Here is a 26,334-nt window from a genome sequence, read left to right on the forward strand (position 1 = left end):
GACAGGAAAACTAAGGGTAAAAGCAGGCAGCTTTAAGTTATTACCAAATGTCCCTGTGTTTCCTAGTGGCCATGGCAAAAATAGAAAACATAGCTCTCCCTATGATTCAATCATCACAATGTGAGAGGAAAATCCAGGGAGCAGGAATAACATAACTATTCCTGGTCCTGAAACCTGAGAGAAATTCTCCTGGGAAGCCTCAGTGAGAGGATGCCATGTTATTTAGTGAACGCTGCCTTCAAAAACGTCTTTACACCTATTATAATCAAATCCATAGAGCCTGTATAACTGAAATTTTATATTGTCTTCTATTTATTTGAAAGTAATACAGATAGAGAACATGAAAGAGCACAAGGTTGCATACTTAACTATTATGTTTGTCTTCAGCAAATGGTTATAAAACAGCCATAGTGTGGTAGGCATTGGGAAAGGCCAGAAAAGGATGTTGACAGTTAACTAAAATACAAGCATTATGGATTTCTCTATGAGAAAATAACGGGTAACAGAATACAAATGTTACCTGAGTTGGTAGTAACTTCAAATACAATAACATCAAAATTGAGATCTTCTGTTTATTGTAATTTGTTGACAATAGCAAAACTGAAGGAAAAAAAATATCCATCAGTAAAAGCTGTATCATTTCATTGTAGCTGGGTGCTCATTTATGACCCACTGAAACTGTATGAGAGCGTATGTGCATGTACATGCCTGTGTGTGTATCCACAGAGCATTGTTGCATGTTAGCATGGACGACAGATGTCTAAAAAACATCCAAGATATGTTTAACCTTATTTCTAACCTGGCACTTAAGTAGCATTCTTTGTTTTACCTAGATCAACCTCTTCATTTTGCTCTGCAGCCTGGCTGTTTCTCTGTTGTCTAAATCAAATTATTTCAGCCCAATTCCAAGTAATATAAGGAAGCTGCTTCTTGTTTCAGTTTTAACATTTATCTCTCCTGAAACATCTATTCCTGTAGTCGATAGTCTGCTCCATCTCATTATAACTTACTTCATTACCAGGCCATATTTTTGGTACTAATACTGCAAAACTGACTTTGGGTTGTTTCTGAGCTTTCTGTTTGACTGTATTGATGTTGATTTTGTCACTAGTATCATACTATCTAAATTACTACTACTTAGTAATATTTCTGTAAGTAAATGATAGGACTGGCTCCTCTTCTAAACAACCTTCCAATGATGCTTTTCTTTTTCAAAGTGTTCTTACTCTTTTAAAATTAGTTTGAGTTCCATGGAAGGTGCTGGTATTTTGCCTGGTACCCTGTTTCTTTAGTCTACTAAGTATAACTTCACCCTTTTCTCAATAACTTATAATTATCACAGTGAAAAGTCTGTGATTCTCTACTTTGATACAGTGATACTCATGGGATCTGTTGAGATTCATGAGGCTATTAGTGCTTATGCTGTGTAAGTCCTATTCTTTGCATAGTTTTTTCTCTTTCATTGCTTGTTAGTTTTTACCGTTAGATGCCATTCATATACTTACTCTGTAGCAGGCCTGCCATCATCCCAGCCCTGCTTTTCCCCTAATTTTCTGCTTTTGATTTTTTGTGGCCTGGAAAGACAGATGACCAGCTCATTAAAAATGTTTGTAAAGCTATGGATAAGGAAACTTCAAACTAGTGCATCTCTTAGGAGGTTATGTGTTTGTTTTGTTTTTAGACTTTAGAACATGAACTGCCAAAACATATTTTAGGTGCCTTGAGGCATTTTCCCCAGCTCTTCTTTATTTTGAAGGGGTGTGATGAGCTGTATTTTAAGAAAATAAGTATGATGTATTTAACTGAGTACTAAACTTTAGATTATTTTATATTGGGGGTGTCTAATAGTTGTACGTATTCTAATTTTTAAAAATACAAGTTTATCTACAAAATTTTTGTTTCTGTCATTTATAGACTCTGTAGGATGGCTCCATCTTTCTTACTGAATCATTAAAATGCTATTTCTCTGAAGTTGACTTTTTTTCTTCCTTTTTTTTTTTAATTTCTTTTTTTAACCTTGGTTGGCAACTTAAATGTCTTTTTGTTTGTTTGTTTCGAGTAAATACAAGACACATCAGAGCTTGACTAGGGAAACGCTGGTTCTTTACTCCCCCAACTCCCTCTGAAGGGAGGCTTGTCTGGCTGGTGACAGGGAAGAAGGGCCCAGGAGGCCGCCGGCCTGCAGCTATTAACGCCTTAGCTCCCTCAGGACATTTTCATCTCTCTTGCCTGCACCAGAAACAAAGTAGAGCTGTTCTTTTACTTTTTACCTAACCACAGAATAATGCTTAAATACTAAATGTGTTTTTGCATTTCAGGTTACGGTTTTGTCGACTTTGACAGCCCTGCAGCAGCTCAAAAAGCTGTGTCTGCCCTGAAGGCCAGTGGGGTTCAAGCTCAAATGGCAAAGGTGAGTTGAGAGCCGGCAATCACTTCTCTGTTCCACAGCTTTGGTTGTGAAGCCTGACAGGTCTGCTTTTTCTATCTGCATCTGCAATCTCCCGTTCATCCCACTCAGCACAGCGCCTTCTGGACGCTTGTCCTGTGCCTCCGCAGCCTCCACAGTCACTCTTGTGCAGAGGACTGTTCTTCGTAACTTAATCTATGAAGGAGGATTTATAAATATATAAAATTTACATAGTAAATTATGTAACCCCATAAGTAAATTGAGAAATAGCAGCATATTTTCTCAGGTAATCAGGTGTTTGTGAGTCTTTAAGATCTGTACTGTTTAAAAAAAAAAAAAAAAAAAAATTTAAATGTCAGTGCCCAAGGAATGAATACTCTTCTAGACATGTTTCAAAAGATAATTGCATATTCTATTTCAGAAATATATATAACTGGCACATACATTATACAAATATTAAAACAAGTAGTTTTAATGCAGATGTAAGCTACAGATGCTATTTCTATTGTACAGTTGTAAAACATTTTTAGGTGTTGATTATTGATGGGATATAAATCTACTTTTTAGTAGTTCTATAATGACTTTATTCAAGACTTGTTTCTGATGAACTTTTAGCGTATTTTAGATGAGCAATATTGTTGAAAATTTCTTCAGGTGAGTAATATGCCTGAATGTTAGGGGATAATAAAATGGGAGACCATGTTTCATGCTTTATATGTATTTTAGCACAGTACACATGGATGTTAATTATAAGGTACATTTTTCTTGAAAACTTTCATCTTATGGTAGTTTACCGCTACGGTTTTGACTTAGAATATCAGTTTCTGGATGTAAATGGAATTGATCAGCCAGTCATTGTGTCTTTCTCTTTGCATTTGTTTCATCCCGAAAGTTAGTTTAAGATGCTCAGACCCTCTTCCAAAAGTAATGATGCCTTAGATAGACTTGATGGCCTTGAAAAAGTTGGCCTTACATGATCTAAATCCCTAGTTCAGGTGCAGTCATAATTCTAAAGCTGGAGGGACCTTAGACTGTCTAGTGCATCTACCCCCAACGCCACTTTCAATTTTATTAAGAAGAGCTAAGGCCCAACTAGGAGAGTCACACTTGGAATGGCATGCATCTCTTAAGTGCTTACATTCCATAATACACATTCTATTATGTACCAAACACATTTAGGAGTCTCTGCTGAATAAACTGGTATTTATGTCCCAGTCTTTATTACCCAAATGTAAGTTTGCATTGCATCCTAATACCTACTACCTACAGTGCAGTTATTAAGACATCTGTGTAATTATGTAAATTTTTTAAAACCTGAGTTCTTCAATTGCTACGGAAAATATTTTCAAGCCCGAAACTCAGCAGTTTGATCTTGTGAGTATTCTTTTTAAAAGAGCAATACTTTTATATTATCTGGCTTCTTCAAGTAAAGAGGAAAGTAATTTTATGCTGTCTTCTGCTACTTCTGAATTATAGCATGTAATTGTTCCCTGAGAAGTATTTACATACACATAAGAAGGTTCATAGAAGTTAAAGGACTCTGGTAAGCGGATAAGTTGCCTACGAGGACCTTAAGGATGTTGAAAAACCTGTATGCAGCTATAGGGTAGAGATGTACTTTGAATGAAAGAATCAGCATAAAGATTTCAGTAGTAAAAGGAATCACCTTTCTAAGTAGCTGTTGCCATTTAATATTTTTTAAACTTTGCATTGAGTTGAACTTACTTTAGATTTTCTTAAACTCCAGAATAAGAAGTTTTTTCGCTCTGTCACCCAGGCTGGAATGCAGTGGCACAATCTTGGCTCACTGCAACCTCTGCCCCTCTGGGTTCAAGCGATTCTCCCGTGTCAGCCTCCCGACTAGCTGGGATTACAGGCACTTACCACCACGCCCAGATAATTTTTGTAATTTTAGTAGAGAGAGGGTTTCGCCATGTTGGCCAGGCTGGTCTCAAACTCCTGATCTCAAGTAATCTACCCGCCTCAACCTCTCGAAGTGCTGAGATTACAGGCATGAACCACCACACCTGGCCTCAGAAACTGTAAATATTGAGCATCATGATTTTCAGATTATGTGTCCATCATATAGAGATTCTCTGTGACATTATTGAAAGACGGTGATAAAGAGGTTTTAAATATGTTTATTGGACTATGTGATACCTATGTTGCATAATGATTTGCAGAATTTTAATCTGGTTCTGTAAACGATGGGTAACCCAGCATTGTATAAGCAGGACTTTTAGGGCACACTTGGAAAACAACTTTCTTCTTTTCCCCACTGTCCATTCTATTAATAATGCACTCATTGAAGCTCCTTGCTTTTTGGATAAAATCCAGGGCAACTCTCATGACTTCTGTAGCCACTGTCATTATTTCAAGAAGTTCCCCTAGCTGCTTTCGTTTCAGGTGTTTCTGGTTGATTTTTTTTTTTGGTAGAATGCCTCAGTTTTTCATAGCCAAACTCCATGAAGCGTACATATGTTTCAATATTTTTTCAGTAGAGTCTCAAGTTACATAGCAAATACAGTTTATAGAATGTCAGACTCACATATAGATGTTTTTAAAACTCCTGAGATTTAACATAAGGGATGTGTGTCTTGGATATTGTTGGTGCTGAGAGAGACATCACAGCCTAAAAAGCAATTGTTGGCTGACAACCATATTGATTATTTGGTGATCAGGAAGCAGTGTTTCCATCCCAACAGAACCATTTGTTATATGTGTGCACACATGCACAGAGACAGATGTAATGATGAATGTATTTAGTTACATTTTTGGGAATTATAGAAAAATAGGAAAATAAAATAGTTACATTTTAGAAAATTTGGTTGAGGATTATGACTGATGTGTAATACATTATAATTTTTTCCTATTTAATATAATGTGAAATAGGCTCTCGGTTAACATTTTGATGCTCAATTTCTGATTTTCAGGAACAGATTATGATGTTAAGTGTGGGATGCCTGTAATTTAATACTCCAATACTGTTTATTTGACAAAAATTTTGAGTATCATGTAGTGAATCTTCAGCTGAAGCTTCTTCCTTCCCTGGATTAGGTCTGCTCCAAGTAGCAAGCTTATAGTAAGATGAGCAAATGACTAATTTCTTTCCTATTTCCAGAGCTTGTGTTTTTCTCACTCTTCCTTCAGCTTACTAGCCATGGCTTTGTTTAACCCCTCCAGGGTTGGTGTGCTGGAAAAGGATGACCTGACAATGAGGTCATCTGATGTTGATTTCTGTAGCCAGGCAGCATGCTGATGCTTTCTCTCATGGAATGCTTTGGTTTTCTGAGATCTTTAACCAACTCCATCCCCACCTCCGCTAAATTGATCTTTCTCCTATAGCTCCTTGAAGTGAAAGAATACATGTCCTCAGGTTGACATTGTCAGCTCCTGATAATCTAATGATCTATCTTCAACCCCTTTCTGCTGGGATTTCTTGCCCCTCGCAGCAACCACCTTGGGAGGATCTAACACAACCCTGGGCCAACTCTACCTGTGTGGCCCACATCTGATCTACCTTTGCCAGTCATCTTTTGGAGAGAGTTACCTCCCGGCCACACTAGTCAGCCTTTCATCCTTTCTCGTTGAAGATTCCTTAGATTTTTAAGTGGGGCATCTGTCTGTTGTATCCACTCAGGTTCCTGAGACACAGATCGAGCTCCCTGAGTGGTCCCCCCCTCTTGCTTGACTGATGGTGAAAGGAAAGCAATTCACAGGGTGAGACTGGGAATGCTTCAGCATTTCTCTCCCCATAAATGCTCACTCTCAGTCTCTCCAGTCTCTTAGACACAGACAGGAGGTGGGTGGTCAGTTAAGTGTCCCAAACCAGTTCTCAGCCACCTCCTTTCAGGCTGTCTTTAGGTGGTCTGTTTTCTCACTCTGGAATATGGGAGTGCCCAACACCCATTGTTTTGTGGTCTCCCCTCAAACAGAATTAGAAAGAGTTCTATTTTAGCAATCTGTTAAGAATGTAGAGGCTTTAGTTGGAGTGACCACTGAACACTTACCTAGGCATCATTTCCAATGCCTGTAATATTAAGCAGCATAGAATATTAACTATATACTGTTTTGAAGAAGCCTTTACAATGCTTTTATTCAAAACTGGACTGGGTATAGACTGGCACTATATGTCATGTCTACAGCGCTCTTCAAATACTAGCTTTCCCCCAGGTTGAAAATGAGCACTGTTCAAAGACCTCTTTAGAAAGCTTGATACTATAAATTGGCCAAGGAAAAGGACCTCTTCCTCCATCATCTGTGGCGAGGACCAGTACTCAGGTTCAGAGGTGCTGGCCAGCTGCCAACATTCTGCATATTGTGAATTTCTTTAGGTCCCTGTAGAATGACTTGAGATTCCTAGATCTGATTTCTTTTTTATGATATCATTAAAGTTACAAGAGGTATTTTAAATATCAGTGAGTTTATCATTCTATACTGTAGAACCATGAGTTTGAGTATCTAGACTTGACTTAGCCCCTTTATGCTGCCTGGATAAAGGAGCACCTAACACACATCTTTTGGGGAGATGATTTTTGTTTTGTTTTGTTTTGTTTTTTGAGACAAGATCTGGCTCTATCACCCAGGCTGGAGTGCGATGGGGCGATCTCGGCTCACTGCAACCTCCGCCTCCTGGGTTCAAGTGATCCTCCCACCCTCAGCTTCCTGAGTAGCTGGGACAACAGGCACGCATTACCACACCTGGCTAATTTTTGTATTTTTTTGCAGAGACCAGGTTTTGTCATGTTGCCCAGGCTGGTCTCGCACTCATGAACTCAAGCAATCCACCTGCCTAGGCCTCCCAAAGTGCTAGGATTATAAGCATGAGCCACCACACCCAGCGGGGAAGTGATTTTTAAAAGAAGTTTAAGTCCAGCCCCTGTGCTTGCGTGATAGGGAGGGGACCCATCACTTTCCACTCTCCTCTAGTGAACTAATCAGGATACTATAATGTGTTGAAAACTCATATTGCTATATATTAAAAGTCTTTCATCCTTATATAGTCAGAAAAAAATTAAGAGCAATCACTTAGAGGATAAGGGCAGAAATATAATATTGTTTGACATACTGGCTACCTAAGTTGAAAAAGAACCCCATAAATATTCAAAACTAAATTGCTGCAAAACTGCAAAATGAGGGCATTAGAGACCAGTGATTGGTTTTTATTCGTGTTTTAATTTTCAGTGCTTTGCCTGGTACCTACCATATGGTAGGTTTTTAGTGTTTGTTTTGTTGATGATCAAATAAATTAATTAAGTGAGAAAATAACTTTTTTCCAAGCTTGGGCAGATACTGAGAATTAAGAAAGGGACAGTTAAAAATTATATCCGTCAAGTACACTGATGAAACTTAACCTAATGGCTTTGGGCCTTTTGGAAAACCTGTTTATGTTACACTAGGCAAATGTTACAAATGTTTACATCTTTCAAATAAAAGACTCAGATTCTATAAAAGGAAAAGAAACGCAGATAATGAGCTGCAAAGACAGTAAAGGCGAATGGACGTTGTTTATATCTATTAACAAAGTGACTTCTGTAGGCCTTTCATTTCCTCCTATTGCCTGATGGGGGTCAGCAAATCCTTATGTGCTGTTTGGCTATTGGGAAGTTTACACATTTTTTTCAATAAATAGGCAATCGCACGAGCAGGAATGTAATTCCCCCTCTCCATCCAGAGCTTCAACCATGCCCTGAGCAGTTTGCAGTCACATGCCAGTGACCGGCTATCTGCTGGTTGTTGAACCTATTCCGTAGAAGAGAAAACAGATGTCTGCTCTTACTGCCAAGTCCCCGTTCTTGCATTTTAGGAACCGTTCCACACTCACGGGGAGGTTTTTGTTAATTTCTTTCGGATGATGACTGAGTGCTTTATGCTGTGCAAGACTTCCAAGCCTGGCTTTTCTACTCACGTGAACGTTAGTAGCTGTTTATCCCTCTGACGGCCAATGTGGGATCTCGTTTTCTGCTTGTTATGGAAACCCTTGAACCCCTTCCATGGGACAAAGGAGGCCCATTGACCCCATTTTTATGTTTGGTCACCTATAATTGAAAGAATAAGTATTTTTTTCAGACATAGCATTGTAAATAATAACCCAGTTATGGTTGTCACTGATTTTAAAGATACTAAACTATCCTCATTTCAAGAACCACCACCAGTTATTGCATGTATTGTATGTCCTGTTCACAGTGAATGTGTGGTTATAAGAATGCATGGACAACAACTAGAAAGAAAGTAAAATTTAAAAAGAAAAAAAAAAACACCCATGAAAAGAAGGGATTAGGAAAAAAAGAATTCATGGACACTTTGTTATTTTGTGGCATGTGCTGCCAGCTGGGAGTTTCTCCCCCCCTCCCCCCTTTTTTTTTTTAATTCAACTTTGTGGGCAGTGTTTGCAGGATATGTTGACCATTTGAAAAGAAACATAAATAACATTAGCGCTAAAGGTCATCCCAAATGAAATTAGGTTTCTAACTGACAGGGTCGTTGCTATTGAAAACAAGTGCATTAACATCATAGGAAATACTTTCCTGCATTAGTCTACTCTATTTCATTATATCAAAGAGTGGTTTAAGAGCCCAGTTCTTTCTGAGATTCTGCTTTATAGCATTTTTGAATATTATTTCCTCATCGGTAAACTTTCAAGTTGAATCAAGACTTTAAAGCATGGCTGGGTTCAGTGGCTCACGCCTGTAATCCCAGCACTTTGGGAGGCCGAGGTGGGCGGATCACGAGGTCAGGAGATCAAGACCATCCTGGCTAACATGGTGAAACCCCATCTCTACTAAAAATACGAAAAATTAGCCAGGCGTGGTGATGGGCGCCTGTAGTCCCAGCTACTCAGAAGGCTGAGGCAGGAGAATGGCGTGAACTGTCCGCAGTTATAATACAATGATAAGTATTTCTGTATCTATAGAAAAGGTACAGTAAAAATATGGTATAAAAGATAAAAATGGTGCACCCTTATAGGGCACTTATCATGACTGGAGCTTAGAGGACTGGAAATAGCTGTGGGTGAGTCAGTGAGTGTGTGATGAGTGAATGGGAAGTCCTAAGACCTTACACTGCTATAGACTTTATAAACACTGTACACTTAGACTACATTAAATTTATTTTTAAAAATTTCTTTCTGGCAAGGCGCGGTGGCTCACACCTTTAATCCCAGCACTTTTGGAGGCCAAGGTGGGTGGATCGATCACAAGGTCAAGAGATCGAGACCATCCTGGCCAACATAGTGAAACTCCACCTCTACTAAAAATACAAAAATTAGCTGGGCATGGTGGCGCACGCCTGTAGTCCCAGCTACTTGGGAGGCTGAGGCAGAAGAATCGCTTGAACCCGGGAGGTGGAGGTTACAGTGAGCTGAGATCATGCCACTGCACTCCAGCCTGGCATAGAGTGAGACTCCATCTCAAAAAAAGAAAAAATTTTTTTCTTCATTAATGAGTTAGCTTATTGTAACTTTTTTACTTTATAAACCTTTAACTTTTTGACTTTTGTAATATTTAGCTTAAAACATATACATTGTGCAGCTGTACAAAAGTATTTTCTTTATTCCTTTATTCTATACGCATTTTTCTATTTTAAAATTTATTATTTATTACCTTCTAAATTTTTATAAAAAACGAAGACACTAACACACACATTAGCCAGGGCTACACAGGGTCAGGATCATCAAGACATCACCAGGTGATAGGAAGTTTTCATCTCTGTTACAGGACCACCATCATACATGCCATCCGCCATTAACTGAAATGTCATTATGCAACTCATGTGCATGATATCACAAGATAAGCATGGCTTATCTTCCTGGAGTGTCAGTGTTACTTACTGGTATTAGGTCAAAAACATTGTTTCTCCATTAAAATAAACTCAGATAGGAAGTAGATTGCAAAATTTACATGACTTTTTTTTTAAAGATAAAACACAAGACTTCAAGAACATTTTGCAGCTCTGGCAAGGCTACCTTGCCTTTTGCCTATAGATACATAATTATTCTCCTTTCTTTCAGCACTGCTTAAGTAAGAAAGTTGAAGTAGTAGTGACTGACAAAGTAAAATCAAACCCCTTAGATAGCCTTTTGCAAGCCTCTTGACTTCTGCTTGATCTTCAGGTCCCAAGTCAATGCCATGTCCTCTGAACAAAGTATTTCCTCCCCCATCTACTCTTGAGTTCAGCTTTTCCAAGAGTCTAAAATTTGCCCTACCCAGAATTAACTATTTTATATGGCCTTGTGATTTCTTGTTTTCGTTAAATTAGCTGTTTTTACTATTGGTGATCATGACTCAAAAGTAGTATGAACTTTGCTATGGAGCAGAAGATGGGAATTTGGGCAGATCCCTATTGGACTGTAGATGACTTGGTCCAGAATCCTTCATGTATCTCTAAATTGAATTATTAGCAGTTTTAGTCTCCTGCGCAATAGTGTGCCTAAAATGGACTCCTAAAAATAACAGTGGAGGAGAGGTCAGTTATTTTTAGAAACACCGTAAACAAATGAGAGTTGTGGTTCCATGAGGGCATCCTCTCCAACTCAATCGTGCCATTTCCAGATCTGCTAAGAAGGGCTTGGTGGGATCATGTCTGGTCTGCACAGATTGTCCAAGCTTCAGACACTGTTTTCAAGCATCCAAGGTGACTTTGGTGTTCTGAGGTTCTGAGTACTTTAAAAGGACTTGAGCAAAGAAAGTAGCTAATAAAAATAGGTATGTTAACATAAATATCTCACCTTCTGTTGGAAATTAATGGACAACACTCTGTTCTGTTTTAGCAACAAGAACAAGATCCTACCAACCTGTACATTTCTAATTTGCCACTCTCCATGGATGAGCAAGAACTAGAAAATATGCTCAAACCATTTGGACAAGTTATTTCTACAAGGATACTACGTGATTCCAGTGGTACAAGCCGTGGTGTTGGCTTTGCTAGGTAAGCCTTGTGCCCTGTCTTTATTATGTCAACAACAATAGCTTTGCCTAGTTATCTTGGAAAACTAAAAATGACCAAGAAGAGAGAGTTTCAGCTGGGGTTATGGGAGCAGTTGCACCATGAACTTAAATTATGTGTAAATACCAGACTGCATTTTTCCAGATCTTTTGCAAGTTCATTAGAATTCATGAAGCTGAGCACACTAAATATTTGGGTCCTCATGGAAAGGAACTATCACATGAGCAAAAGCTCTGAACGTGTGTGTGTCCTTAGCTCAGGATGCTTCTAACTTTTTAAAAATAACAGTCTCCTGAATTCAGTAGATAAATCAGTATGTTTTTTTTCTTATTCGATGGAAATTTGATTCATCAGTAAAGTAAATGGGTTAGGTTTTAAAATGAAATATGTAAAACATTCAGAAAAGTAAGACAAGGACATGATACCTGTGTAACCACCACACAGATATGACAAATACTAACATTTTATAATTTCTGTTTCAGATTTTTTTTTTTAAAGAAATAAATCCAGGCCAAGCATAGTGGCTCATGCCTGTAATCCCAGCACTTTGGGAGGCCAGGCGGGCAGAGTTCGAAACCAACCTGGCCAACGTGGTAAAACCCTGTCTCTACTAAAAATACAAAAATTAACTGGGCATGGTGGCAGGTGCCTGTAATCCCAGCTACTTGGGAGGCTGAGACATTAGAATCACTTGAACCTAGGGGATGGAGATTGCAGTGAGCCGAGATCACGCCACTGCACTCCAGCCTGAACAGAGCGAGACTTAGTCTTAAAAAAAGAAAGAAAATCTTCTAGGGGCTGCATGCAGTGGCTCACACCTATAAACCCAGCACTTGGGGAGGCCAAGGCGAAAGGATTGCTTGAGCCCAAGAGTTTGAGACCAGCCTGGGCAACAGAGCGAGACCCTTTCTCTACAAAAAGTTTAAAAATTAGCCAGGCATGGTGGCGCATGCCTATAGTCCCAGCTGCATGGGAAGCTGAGGCAGAAGGATTGCTTGAGCCCAGAATTTGGAGGATACAGTGAGCCATGATCATGCCAGTGCACTCCAGCCTGGGTGACAGACGTCTCTCTCAAAAAAAAAAAAAAAAAGTCTAGTTATAACTAAAGTGCCCTCTACTCCTTCCGTCTAATTTTTATCTTTTTCTCCCCAGAAAAAAAGAAGAACACTTCAGAGTAGTGGTTATTTTGGTTTCTGATGGAAAAATACTAAATAGAAAGCTCTTTGAGTTTTATCAAAATTCTAATCCAAAGCTGATTTTTATATGATGCATTAATTAGAAATTTATTAATATGGTGCAATAACAAATAATGTGTACATATTTTAAAGTATTGACTTTGATTTTGTAGGAAGAATTTCTGAGAGTTTACTTTTATACACAAATGACAATCACATCTTACCTCAGACCTGTGATATATCAACAACAAAGCATTATTATTACATGTTGTTTTATATATTAGAAAATTGAGACCAAAAAGGGAACTTTTCCATTGTTACCTAACTGCCAAATAATGAAGCAGGGGCTAGAATTTGGTTCATCTGGATTTTTAGTTCATTGCTCTTCCTGTCAGGCCAGATAACTTTATCATAAAACTAAAATATCCTACTAGTAGTAAGTCACCAAGGCCAGCATCTCCAGCATATGATGCACTGGCTAAAATGACGCAAGTGAGTCACTGAATAGCTTAGCATCATTTTGTCACTACTGTGGGTGTTCTGAAAACAAATCAAGTTGTATCATTTCTGTATCCAAAGACAGAAATCAATTTAATTACATTGTTTTCTGAAACTATCACTGCTTGTTAAAACTAAGATGTAACTCTCTGAGTAGTCCAGGTGTATAGAGTGTTTTTAGTAGATTATTCAGTGTTTCTTCCATTAAAGAAAGATAATTTGAAGTAATTTAAGTTCCCAGCAATGTTTCTCAAATACTTTCATCCACCTGTAGGTATAGAGTAGGTTGTAAAGTTAGCCTCCAACCTTTACTCCTCCAAAGCCAAGGCGAAAGGTATATAGTTGACTTCACTAAATTTAATTTTAAACCTGAAGCAAATGTAAGAAGCATGTAAGGCGCACCCTCTCACTGATACTGGCTGTTATCATGACTTTTTAGTCTGTCACTTTGTGAATTTGTAAAAGCAAAGACAATTTTAAAATGACTAGTATTTTAGCAAGTAGAAAATACCGTAGTATTTTAAACTGTTATTTCTTCAATTCAGTATTATGGCTAACAAAGCTATTGTGTATTGATTTTTCAGTTTTACAACAATTAGAATAAAATTATACGTTTGATATACTTGATCTTAAACACTCAATATAATTGATTCTTGCTTTGCTTCAGAATATACTCTATTGTTATCAGTTATCATTTTACTATAGAAGTACAAAAATAGCAGTTAGATAAAAGGTAGAATAGACCCTTTATCATATTCACATTTTTACTAGCTTTCATTTGTATCCAAAAAACCCATAAGAATGTTTATGCATGCACAGAACAAGAGGAAAGCTAAGAGACCTTTAAATATTTATGTATTCTATTTTTATTATAAATAGGATGGAATCAACAGAAAAATGCGAAGCTGTTATTGGTCATTTTAATGGAAAATTTATTAAGACACCACCAGGAGTTTCTGGTATGTTGTTTGTCTGAAACTTTATCAGTAGTCTTCTGTATGATGTATGTTTAACTTTAGCACATGATGACGTCAGTAGAACAAAAACCCCTCATTTTGCTCTTTAAGATGCATTTTGTTGGATTTACAAATAAGACTTAAAAATTCACCTCTCCCTAGGCATAGGCATTGGATGTTTAAATGTTAATGGAAGCAGTGGTAAGGAGCTGGCTTGTAAAGCATTGTGCAGTTCACTCCTCTTTCGATGCAGCAGCCAGCTTCTAAACCACCTTATCACCATCCTCAGTGAACCTCCCTTCATTCGATCATATCCGTTGAGCAGTGTGTGGTACCTTTCTATCCCAGCAGTGCCTAGACCTCAGCTCCTATGGCCTTTGTGTCCACTCCACTTTAACCACTTTCTCCCATGGTTTTACATTGTGTTGTCATTACCAAGAACAACATACTTCATGGGTTTTTCATTCTAATGTCACACTTACTCTAACTCCCACAAACCCTGATCTGAAATACAAAGGGATCCTTCTCTTTTCACTTCATTCTCCTTTACCTGTTTCTCTTTCCTACTAAATCTGGTCTCCATTTTTGAGTGTTAAAATCATTTCTTAAGTGGCATTCTCCTGTTCTTGCACCCCATCCCTTGGTCACACTATCACGACAGAATACTGAACCTGGATTAATCCTGCCATAATTCACCCACACCACTCTTGTTATATCCATGCAGGCAAAGATTGGCACTACCACAAATTAAATGTCTTCAGTTTGATCAATTGCTCAGCACCACCAGTCCTCACTCGGCTTCCTTACCCTTCCCTAGCAGCAGTTCTCAATTTCCCCAGCCTGCTCAGTCCCCTACCTAACCCCCTCCCTAACTCTCAAGTGGATGACTTCACTTCCTACTTGATGAATAAAATTGAAATCACCAGGTAGAAGTTCCGTCAGCTTCCTGCTCTCTCCCAGCAAGGGGACCTACACCCACATCCAGTCTTACCAGTCTCCTTTCTTAAAGTCTCATGGACAAGGGTTTCAAAGCTGTCCTTGAGATCCCATCTCACTGGGACATTGCTCTGCCAGTCATTGCCTCACTCTCCTATAATTTCAGTTTCTGTCTTTTGCTTTTGTTAATTTTTTTTTCAGCAAAGCCAAGAAATTTGAATTTCTGTTACTGAAATAACAGATATCTAGCAAGACTAATTGGTGAGGAAATGGGGGGAAATGTGCAAACAAGTAACACTAGGAACGAAACTTGTGAACGTAACTACAATAGACATTTTTAATCACAGGATTCAGTGAACAAAAACTGAACTACTTCATGCCAAAAATATTCAAGAAGATAGCCATTTGTATTTGAAATCACTTAAGTCTTTGCAATCTAGAAACTAAACTAAGCACCCTGGTTTTTTATAGCACCTTCTCATGTAAACATTTTAAAGTGTAGTCTTCACTTCCTTACTTCCCATTTATGCCTCAGTTCTCTCCAATCTGACATTTCCTGGTGTGTGGTTGAAACTCCTCTTGGTAAACTTGCAGTATTAGTTTGCTAGACAACCATAACAAAGTACCACAAGCCGAGTAGCTTAAACCATAGAAATGTAGTGTCTGAGAGTTCTGGAGGCCAGAAGCCCAAGATCAAGATGTCAGCAGGGTTGGTTCCTTCTATCCAGACACCCAAGCCAGGCAATGAGGGAAGGATCTGTTCCAGGCTTCTCTCCTTGGCTTGTAGATGACTGTCTTCTCCCCGAATCTCCTCACAGCACCTTCCCTCTTTGTCGTCTGTCTCGTGCCCAGATTTCTCTTTCTTAGGAAGACCGCAGCCGTATTGGATGAAGGCCTACCCCCTCGCCATGATCTTGCTCTAACTTTGATGACCCTGTCTCTAAGTAAGATCACATTCTGAGGACTGGGTGTTAGGACTCCACACAGTTCAACCTGTAACTCTTAATTCCTGATTACCCCATCTGGAGAATTTCCCCTCTTTTTATACTGTGTCTGTCTGCTGTATGTATTTGGGACTGCTGGCCCCTCACTCATCCATCAAATGCGTCCTCCTTTGACTTCTTTTACACCTGTCTCTGTTTTCTTCCCATCTTGTGTTAATCCTTCTCTTTTGTAAACTTGTTTCTTCTATTTGCTTTTAATTGTTAGTGTTGCCTTGAATTCCATTTTTGGCTCAGGATTCTGATAATTTCATCTACTCTCAAGGTTTTAACTATTACTTATATTCATAGTCACTGATTCTCGTTCATCTCTCATCTTGGCCGTTCCCCAGAGTTTCAGACTGCCTGACCTCAGTTACCTTACATTCATCCTCTCCAGAACTACACTAGTCCCCCTTACCTCACTTCCCATCTAATTCTGCTCTTCCTCCTGTTTTCCTACTCTCAGTTAGTAGAAAGAGTATCTACCCCGACATCCAAGCTAGAAACCCAGGACTGGACTCCCCTGCCTCCTCTGTCCTTTGTATCTCACATACGAATAATCATTCAAGTCCCTAAATTTTTCTTCCTGATTATTTCTAGAATCTACCTTCTCCGTCCCTTTCTCCTACCACTGCCTAGTTTAATTTCTGATCATCTCTCATCTGCACCATTGCATCAGCCCTATTTCTTCTTACCTCTCTAAGATATTCTCCCTGACTGTAGCCAGAGATAGATAAAATATACACCTATGTGTCACTTTATTGTTAAAAATCCACGCCCTCTCAGTTAGAAGGAAAGATCGAGGATTCTTGGAATGGCATGGAAGGCCAAAGGTGACAGGAGCCCTTGCCTACTTCTGCAGTCTTGTCTGCCTCCATCCTCTGCCTTCCTGCTTACCCTCCTCCAACATTGATACTGGAAGGTACAATATCAATGTTGTACCCTCCAAATGGTATTCCCAAGACAGCATGCTGCATCATTTTTCTTGGCTTTCTCTCTCATGGTTTCCAATGGCCCAGATCCCTTTGGTTCCCTTTAGCCTGGCTGTCGCTTCCTCAGCCTTCAAGACTTTGTTCAGGGCTTGTCTCCTCCCTGCAAGGACCTCCTCTGACCCAGCTGGGTTGTGCTCTGTCTGCAGATGATCACCTTGAGGACACCTCCCTGTAGTGTGGCATTTAGCATGTTTACATGTGTCAGTCCAACTAAACTAGAAGCTCCTTGAAGGCAGAAACTCTATCTTCAGCTTTTTGTTTTCATGCCCACCACAACATTTGAGCCATACTATGCAAAAACAAATATTTGTTGGTTTTGAATAAATTTTACTGCACTATAACACCAGGCCAATACTATGTTCTTAACAAGCTAGACTGTGGGGGGAAATTGAAATGTCTTCTGATCTGATTTGCAGCCAGCCGCTAGCACACTGCCTGCCAGAAAGGAGAAAGCTTCAAAATTTGGAAACCACATCACCTTGCTTTGAGGGGGAAGTAATGAAATTGTTAAAATGGGGAAAAAGAAAAAAAGCCACATACACCCTCGTCTGTCTTTTCTCCCCTGGAATGTTAGTCATCTTATGCTTAGCCGGCATAATACATCTGTAATTCCACTTCCCAATCTGTATCCCAGATCAGCAAGTCTACACTGATCCTTAGGTCCACATCAGCTAAAAGTCCCACTTTCCAGCTTCTGCCCAAGCATGCCCAAGGGTTAAAGTTGAGGTTTCACTTAGTGTCAGGTACAGGTCTTGAGAGGGAGCCGTTAACTGCTACCTTGGCCACCTGTTTGTGGGAGTCTCAAGTGGATTAGCCATATCAGCAAGATTTATCCCAAATACTCAGACTGGGAGAGCAGACACTGGCACTCATCTCTAAATGGGGGAGGAGTCTCTAAAGTGAGCACCTGCCACAGAATCCACAAGAATTAGAACAGAGTGCCCCATTTGCCAAAACACAGATTTTCACTACTTTTTCTATGCAAAAATATGTACACACTAAAGTTAATAGATTCAGTGACTTGAACCTAATTAAATAACATAAAAAACAGGTCAGACCCATTCTTGAAAGCAAGCACAGAGGCTATATAGAATATTTATCCGTTTTTCATGTGAGAGACAAACCAAGAAACATTGAGGTGTTTTGAAGTTAGATTCATTCCAGCCAGAAGTCATTGAAGTGAGCATTTTCACCAAGGCTGTGCGTGTATAACTAGTGTTTAGTATTTATTCTGCTGTAGCTCCACTGTTTTATCTTTAGCTAGATGACCGATGATTACCATTAGAAATTCACTTTAATTTTCTGTATTCAGTTGCATTTCATTTCATAGAAAAACTAACTTGTATGTGCAGTTCCACAGGCTACACCTGATCTTATAATACTAAAACCTGAGCGCACACTGCATCTGTGGCTGTATCTGAAGTTGAACTGCTTCCATGCACAAATTTGGAGCATAAAATATAAAACCTGGAAGTAATTATTTCAAGAAACTCAATCTAGTGGAAAAGCTTCCTTTTTTTTTTGTTTTTTAAGTTAGTATTGTTTTCCCATCAACATCAGTAGAGTTGAAAAAAAAAATGGAAAGAGAAAATAATGTTTTTAACTTCAGCCCAAGTAAAGACAAAGGAGAAATTTTGTACGTGGGAGCCTTCTGTAAACCCTACCCTGTCAGCCTCCGGCATTGAGCACCTGTGCCCAGCTGGTGTTTTCTTGCTTCTACTGTGTCAGCCTTTGCATGAGCAGGGCCCCACACATTAGTCCCTTGAAGGGACTATTCCACCTACTTGTGACCACCTATTCATCCACCTACTTGTGACCTCTTTGCTTTCTTAACTCATTCTTGTGTGCAACAAGGAACGTTTGAGAAGGAAAAACATGTAGGCCACTTTTGTTTTGATGGTGTATCAGTCTAAGATAAGATCTTCCATGTTGAAGGAATGGTTTGCTAAATTAATAACAACAAAAGATCTTCAGTTCCTCGAGTAAAGTAGATCTCAGGCTGTCACAGATCAAGATTAGACATTCTCTTTTTTTCTCTAAAGAACTTCATGGTTTTGTCATTGGTGTTTTCTTTGAAGGGGGTTTGCAGACTATTGGTCATCCATTCAAGGGAAACAAAAGCCCTAGATTTCTAAACCACGTGTAAATGACCGTAGGATCCTCTTCACCTTTAGCTAGTAGAAAGTAGTTTCTTCCAAGCTGTGCCAAGTTGCAAATGGAACATAAGAAACAGATGAGTTCCTTCTACATTGAGAGCATTACTGCAGGGGTACAGTTTTTCAGTCAAGCTGTTCTCTTTGTTCTGAATTAGCACTTAGTTTTGTGCCATTTTGAATGTGTAATGATCTTTTAGCGTATAAGTCTTGGTTGACAATTAGATTACATGTTCTTTGGGGGCAGGAGCCATGTTTTCTTTTTAATTTTGTGCTGGACTCAGGGAGCTTGTGCATCACCCTACCACCAGAAGTTACCAACGGGTTTCTAAGAGCATTTTTCATGCAGAGCTCCTCCCAAGAATCATTGCTATGTTGAGGGCCTTTTTGGATACCACCTTTTTGCACAGGAGGTTAAATTGCCTTTAGGCATGAATTTTAAATGTATAATGCCAGACTTGGAAGCACACTGTCATAGTGAATTCAGGTTTTCCCAAAAAACAAGTACTCAGTAGACTTGAAAACCCACAAAGAATGTGAAAGAGTTTTCAACTTCTCTGGATTTTCTTCCTTTCTTTTTTTTTTTGTTTTTTTTTGTTTTTTGGTTTTTTTGTTTACATGGTGACTCCAGAATTCTTTTGAATACTAGTTTGTGTATTAGATACTGTTCTTTCTTCATATCCCCTGAATGGCTACATCATAATATCAGTTTCTCTGTGGAGGGCATATGATTATTATCAGGAGAACCAGATAAAAAACAAAAATATTGTCAGGCAGGGGTCAGTTGAATGAGCCTCCACTTGAATGTTTGCATAATGTAGTCTCATTGCTAGGTAGACATAACATTTCATAAATACGGTCAGAAGACGGTTTATTTAATGATGCAAGTTGTTTAGCTGGCATAAGCAGAATTATCTAGGATGATTCCTGTCAGAGTACTTGGATTCTTGCATGGCTGGCAGTTTGCCCATGACATTGGAGCCAAGTACAGAAAAGAAAACCACATTAGACACAATTCCCGAAAGATACTTTCTTAAAATGAACAAACTGAACAATGAACTCATCCTAACTGTGACACTCTTAAGGAAGTCTCTAGATGGCTAAGCAGGAGGAAGGCAGCTATGCACATGAGCTGTCACTTCTGTACTGCCTGCCCTCCTGCCAACATATTCTTTCCATACCCAGGTGGCATGGCTGGGTCCCCTATGCCAGCCGTGTCCCACTCTGGCCTGGGGCATGGCACGTAATATAGCATATGGTTACAGTTTTGTAAAAATCTAATGTACCACATCACAATTTCTAGTGCGGTCTGCTTTCTGTAATGCTCTTTTAAAATCTTGTGATTTTGTGTCTGATGTCACTATATTTTAAAAGAGGCTTTATCTTATAGCAGATGTTTCTTTAAATGTATATTATAGTTTGTTGGGGGAAAAAAAATAATTGCTTATGTGGCTTTTCCTTCCGTCTTTCCCCACCCAGTCCTGCATTTTTTCCTGAAATATTGGAGGTGGCTTGTTTGTAGTAAGTCACATTTACTTGGAAGGTCCCCATCCAGGGTAAAAGAACCCATGGCTTCTTCGTGACAAAGTCTAGGTGAATTCCATAGAGGTTTTCAACAACCACTTAATACTTGCTTGATAAAAAATTCCATTATGCAGAAATACTATGGTGGCAGTTTTCTACACAATGAATGTTAGAAACAGAGATGGGAAGTTTTAGTTATCTAGAACCAGTGTCCAAATTAGGAGACATGCCTCAGGCAAAAACACTGAAACACATGATCATGATTCAGTGGTTTGTCTAAAAATGCTCTCCTAGGACCTTCCTGGAAGAGAGTACAGTCTTTGAGAAGACTAATGCGTATGGCATGTGAGCTGGAACCATCCTAGAGCTGAGAACAGCTCTGGCGCCCTGACTGCCTGGACAAACGCCTCTCCCCCACCACCACCACCACCTCTCAAAGACAAAGGCTAACAGTGTGTTCAGTGCTGCAAGAGACAGTGTGATTTCCCATCTCTCTTTCTGAACCTCTCCATGACATTAATGGAGTGTGAATAAGTCCCTGTGTGCTAAGGGCACGGAGTGCCTGTTAGATTCTCAGTGTTGCACTGTTATCATTCTGCCACATCGCTCACAGCTTCATCTTGTCACAGAGGAGCCCCAATGAAGTGCATATGTGTCTGTTGGCAGACTCCCTCCAAAGATTTCAGCTTGTTTTACATCTGCTTTCTGTGTTACTCTGACTTTTCCAATTGGTTATGTGTCCAGTGGGGCTTGAAAACCGCTCTTGCCCACATTTCATAACTCTGTGTGTATAGTGATGTTATGAGGGCATTGTTGTATGCCAAGTAGCAGAAAAGATAATGTTTAGAGGGAAAATTATGACTCTAGTAAAAGGCCTGGAGATTTTTCAGAGGTTTTTATTGCCCATTTTGTTCCCTTAATATTTCTCTTAAGCATTGTTACTCTGTAAAAACAGAAAATTTTGGTAGCTCTAGGACAAAAGAAATACTTGAAGACATGTGCAATGTCCCTGGTACCTTCAGGATGTGCAGTCACATCTCCCTCACCCAGTACATACAACAGAACTGGATCTGAACTCACACAGCATCATGAGCTGTACCTTTCAAGGGCTATACTCTTAAGAAGAATTGTCGTGACAGCAAAAGCACTGGAACAGGCCTGGGTGGCCAGTGGGGCGAGGGCAGTCTTGCAGATCCAGAATTCAAATTCATTCCTACTGAGGAGGAGCAGACTAGTTTTTAAAAAGTGACAGGGGCCCACAACCTGAGATGTACCGGTGTTCTAGCCCCATGCCAGGCTTATGGTGAGGCTGCCTTCCAACAATTATCACCATTGATCACACCCAGCCTACAGCCAGCCTCACAAATCAGTGTTTTACACCTTTTCACTATCAGGTTCTGCCAGTGAGGAATAAATAGTGGAGTAAGATTTTATTAAAGCACAAGGCTCTTGGGTAGAAGTTGTAGGTGTTATTGTGTAACAGTTTTCTAAAAGGCATTCACCAGTAACTTTATCCTTAACTATAACTTCAACACTTCTTCATTCTATGAGAAGCCAAGGCAGCAACTCTAGCCAGCTCCTTAAGTCTCTCAGAATCAAATCCCATGGATAACAAGCCAGTCCCCAAGTGCTTAGACCTTCTGAACCAGAAGTGTCCCTCTCCTGAGAATTTTTCTTAATTCGAAAACGAGGAGGAGCCGTAATTCAAAACTTTGAGCTCCCCCTGTTGCCACAGTAGTAAGAACACTAGCTGTTCTAAACACTTGTTATGTTAACTATAACAATCTTTTGAAGTGGGCACTATTATCATCCCCATTTCAGAGATTATGAGACCAGAGACATTGAATAACTTTCCTGGAGTCACTAGCTAGAGAATACAAAAGCAGAATTTTTAACCCTTGGAGACTAATTATGAGCCAGTTAGAATACTGGTTAGAATACCACCATACAGTACACCTACCACTATAGCAGTTGACACTGGAATTAAAAAAGATTAAGATCCACACACAGATGTTCCTGCGGTGTTAGTTACAATAATAAACTATGCAAATAAAATACTATGTCACCATTAAATAAGACAGGGAAGGACCCACAACATAAATGGTAGAAGGAAAGGACCTATCATTGCAAATGTGAAAAATAAATGGCTCTACATAGACTTAGAAAAGTAGTAAATACAGGAAATTAAAATGTTTATTGGAGTCACGGGAGGTATGGAGTTTTTGTTTTGTATTTAACATGACTTTAATACTGTGAAATCATTGTTTTACTGATACACAACTCTTCGTTGATGGGTTGGGAAGTAAGGTGAAGGAGAATTTCAATAAGAAGAAAACTCAAACCCAGCAGGAGCAAAGCATGACTATATATAATCAGGTAACATGATTGTAACATGACGATATTACAATTGTTACTCTCTCCTCAAACTGGGTTGAAGATAGAAACACTACCTAAGGCACAGGGGAGGAGGAGAAACCAAAACAGCCATGGGAGGAAGAATGTCCACAGAGAAAAGCTGTGGCTCTTCCTACTGGTTGAGTAGGTCAACAGAATTCAGTTAGAAAAGGAGAGGGCTAAAACAGGAAACGATGTTGTGCCCATAAAAAATAGATAATATTTATTGGATCCTTATTGAAATGTTTTAAAAGCAGCAGCTAGTTCATTGCATTTTGTGAGATGAGGAATGTTGAAAGTAGCCAACATTATCAGAAAGAAAGCTAATTACAGTTGCTGAGTGAACTAGTTTTCCACAGTGGATGGAGAAGCTTCTATCAAGGGCAGTTTACATTTTACAGTTTTTTGATTAGGATAAAATACAGCATAACTAGAAAGATAGAAGTTTGGAAGTGGCAGTTTCTCCAGCTGTTAACTGCTGTCAGCATCTGACAGGGAAAAGCATGGAGAAGACCTTCATTAGAACCTGCTGAGGAAAAGATCCATTCTGTTACAAACTCTAGAGAGCTCCAAGTCCTTCCAAGCTGTTTGATAAGTGAGGAGGACTTGCACATCTCATCATGAGCTACAGTGCTTACTCAAAGCCGGCATTCTAGAAGTGATTTTTTAGTGCAAATATCAAGGAAAGACATTGGAGCACAAATCACTGTATAGTTAAGTTTCAGAAGATCGGTAAGGAAAATACTCTGTGGAGATGGGCAGCAAGTCAGCCTGAGCCTTATGCATGGAGCTCACAGTCTCTTGGGAAGGATTGTTAGTACCACAAAACCAAGCTTGTGTAAGAGACCATCCCACTCTCAAAGCTCTGTTGAGAGCACTTTGGAGAATCCAGTAACATGATTACCTTCGATGGCTCTTAAGAGATGCCAGAAAATATTAGATCAGTGTTTGCATTGCAGTGTTGCCTGGGGCCTTTAACAAATGCTCAAGGTAACACTGCAGTTGTCAAGCTGTTGGAGATGCATGTTCCTGTTGGTTCTGATGAACAGGAAAATAACTCTTTAGTTTTGGGTAATGAGAATGAGAATCCCTTTACAAACCCAAAAGATCACAACTAATTAAGGGGAAATTTAACCTAGAATGCTCTGCATATTTGGCAAAATCAGTTGATTTAGGGGTAGGTTATATAATTTTTATAGTACTTTAATACAGGAATACATCTTAAATCACAAAAACATTTGTCAGAATTGTTTGTAATCACTGCTTTACAGAATGAGGTAAAAAGTTGCTAATCTGGAAAAGTAATCATGCATATAGAAGATTGACAGTTACATATCAATTTTTACGTTAATTCGGCCAAACTTACCTATCACTAAAAGTCATATGACTAGTATTTATGGCGCTTCCTTTTCTGCATGTCAGTCTTCCAGTATCTCTCCCTTGTAAAAAACAACTGGAGTTCAGCTGAAAGGTCCGCTCTATAGAACAAGCTACCATCACGTAGGATCTCCTGATTCTTCAACCTGGAACCTGTATATTTGGTTCCATAAGGCAAACTAGGGACTACTGCTGGTTTGGTAGAAGCCACAGGAGATGCTGGCCAAATGAGGATCTGTCATTTTGTAACAAGCTCACACACACTTAAAAATAAGTGGGTCGTGACATCTGTGTGTTTTGTTTGTTTTTCCTACCCAAAAATCTAACTGAGATCACCTAACCCTTGCTCAACATCGTAAGACCACATATCAATTACAATAAATCAGGCCCTTTTGTCACCTAAACTACCTAAAAATTTCTTAAATCTTAATGTAATTTGCTTTCCTATGGCACATGGACAATCTTTGTAATGAATAAAACATTAAGAACTTATAGGGAGAAGCTGTTTCTAATAATGTCATTCAAGTAAATAGAACAGCAGTTGTCAAAGAAGTACAGCTGTTTCTGCATCAAAAGTATTTTGCTTCTGGATAGCATTTTTATTGAAAACAAATACCTCTAAAAACAATGCTGTGTTCCATAAATGACTAAATGGGTTTTCATGAGATTAGATACACTCTCTTCTCCATTAAACTGCAAGCCCCAAAGAGGCAAGGGCCCTATTTTATCTACCACTGGATCCCCAACTCTTGTGTACTTGGCACATAGTGGACACTGAGTTAAAATGTTGGTGGTTAAATAGACCAAAGAGAATTTAAAAGAGTTAGAATTGTATATTGCTTCACATGAAATATTGAGGTACTCCCATTTTCCTGAAACAAGCAGCCAGCAACTGTCTCAGAAATGTGTCATTTTTACTGGCTATAATTCTTAAAAAGCTTGTTTTCCTAAGATATGGAATGCCTGCCAGTATACAAACTGTTGTAACTGCTTCCCTTTTTGCTTTTGGAGGGGAAAAAATAGCTTAATGACAGCATAGAATCATGTAGTAAATATAATTTGTTTTTTGAAAGATGCAGCTATATCCTCTTCCATTTGTTTATTTTAAATGATCTATTTGCAAACATGTCATCACTGCCTTGATGTTTACCTCATTGTTATGCACTTTTAGCAGGCTTTATTGTCACCTGAGATTTATTTTTCTTTGACATGCCGGAGTCTAGATGAAGGAAAATGTGTTAGAAACACCTTATCCACAGATAGGGACACTTGGTCATTCAGCACATGTTGAGGTTAGGCGGGCACCAGGGTCTGGCTGCTTACCTGCTTTTATTCACACCTGCCTGTTTAGGTGGCCTGCACTGAACTTCTAAAATGAGTCCAGCCTGAAAGAAATTATGCTAATGGAGAAGAACAGCCAGTTGGGATCACTTGCTGAGCCAAGTAACTTCTTTAAAAAAAAAAAAAGTTACATTTCAGTCTAGGACCTAGTTTTCATAAACTCTCTAGATAAAAGCACCTCTTTTCAGAGAAGACCCACTATGTGCCAGCACCACCGAATTTATTATCTTCTCTCTTGCTCTACGAGATTGTGTGGAGTCAACATCTTACAACCTCAAATGTCAGTGGATAAACCTCTCTAGATCTGGGCCAAGGCTTGCTGATAGTCTCACCAGACACCTAAGATTTTTATTCCTGACTCTTCATACCCATAGCCCAGTTGTCATTCAGAAGTGAGTTGGCATTCCAACCCATCCCTCTAGAGTGGTTCACACCAGGGCAAAAAGAAAGGAGTGCCAGGCAGCAGCCCAGACAGTTCACCAAGAAGGAGTTACAGTTGGGCTTTTTGTTTGGTTTTGTTTTGTTTTTTGGCAGAGAAGTGTTGAAAGACACTACTGCTTCCACCCTATCATTAGTGGGTGGGTAATCGTGAAATAAAATAAGAGATGAATTAGGATAATAAGAGGCACAGGAGAAAGGAGTAAATTTTCCACAA

The 26,334-nt window shown here is 39.2% G+C and overlaps 1 protein-coding gene across 10 annotated transcripts in view; it reads left to right on the top strand.

The window, feature by feature from the left end:
* Positions 1 to 26,334, top strand: part of RBMS1 (RNA binding motif single stranded interacting protein 1) — a 231,641-nt gene that overhangs the window by 174,720 nt on the left and 30,587 nt on the right. For all 10 annotated transcript variants that reach the window (XR_007718381.1, XM_050752283.1, XM_050752280.1 and 7 more), the window contains exons 4-6: positions 2,319 to 2,410; positions 11,175 to 11,332; positions 13,903 to 13,982. Coding sequence is in view for 9 of the 10 variants with exons in the window: in XM_050752283.1 (XP_050608240.1) it covers positions 2,319 to 2,410; positions 11,175 to 11,332; positions 13,903 to 13,982 (330 nt within the window). In the remaining variant the exon portion in view is untranslated. The remainder of the gene's footprint in view (positions 1 to 2,318; positions 2,411 to 11,174; positions 11,333 to 13,902; positions 13,983 to 26,334) is intronic.

Source organism: Macaca thibetana, chromosome 12, assembly GCF_024542745.1.
Source record: "Macaca thibetana thibetana isolate TM-01 chromosome 12, ASM2454274v1, whole genome shotgun sequence".
NCBI classification, from domain to species: Eukaryota; Metazoa; Chordata; class Mammalia; order Primates; family Cercopithecidae; genus Macaca; species Macaca thibetana.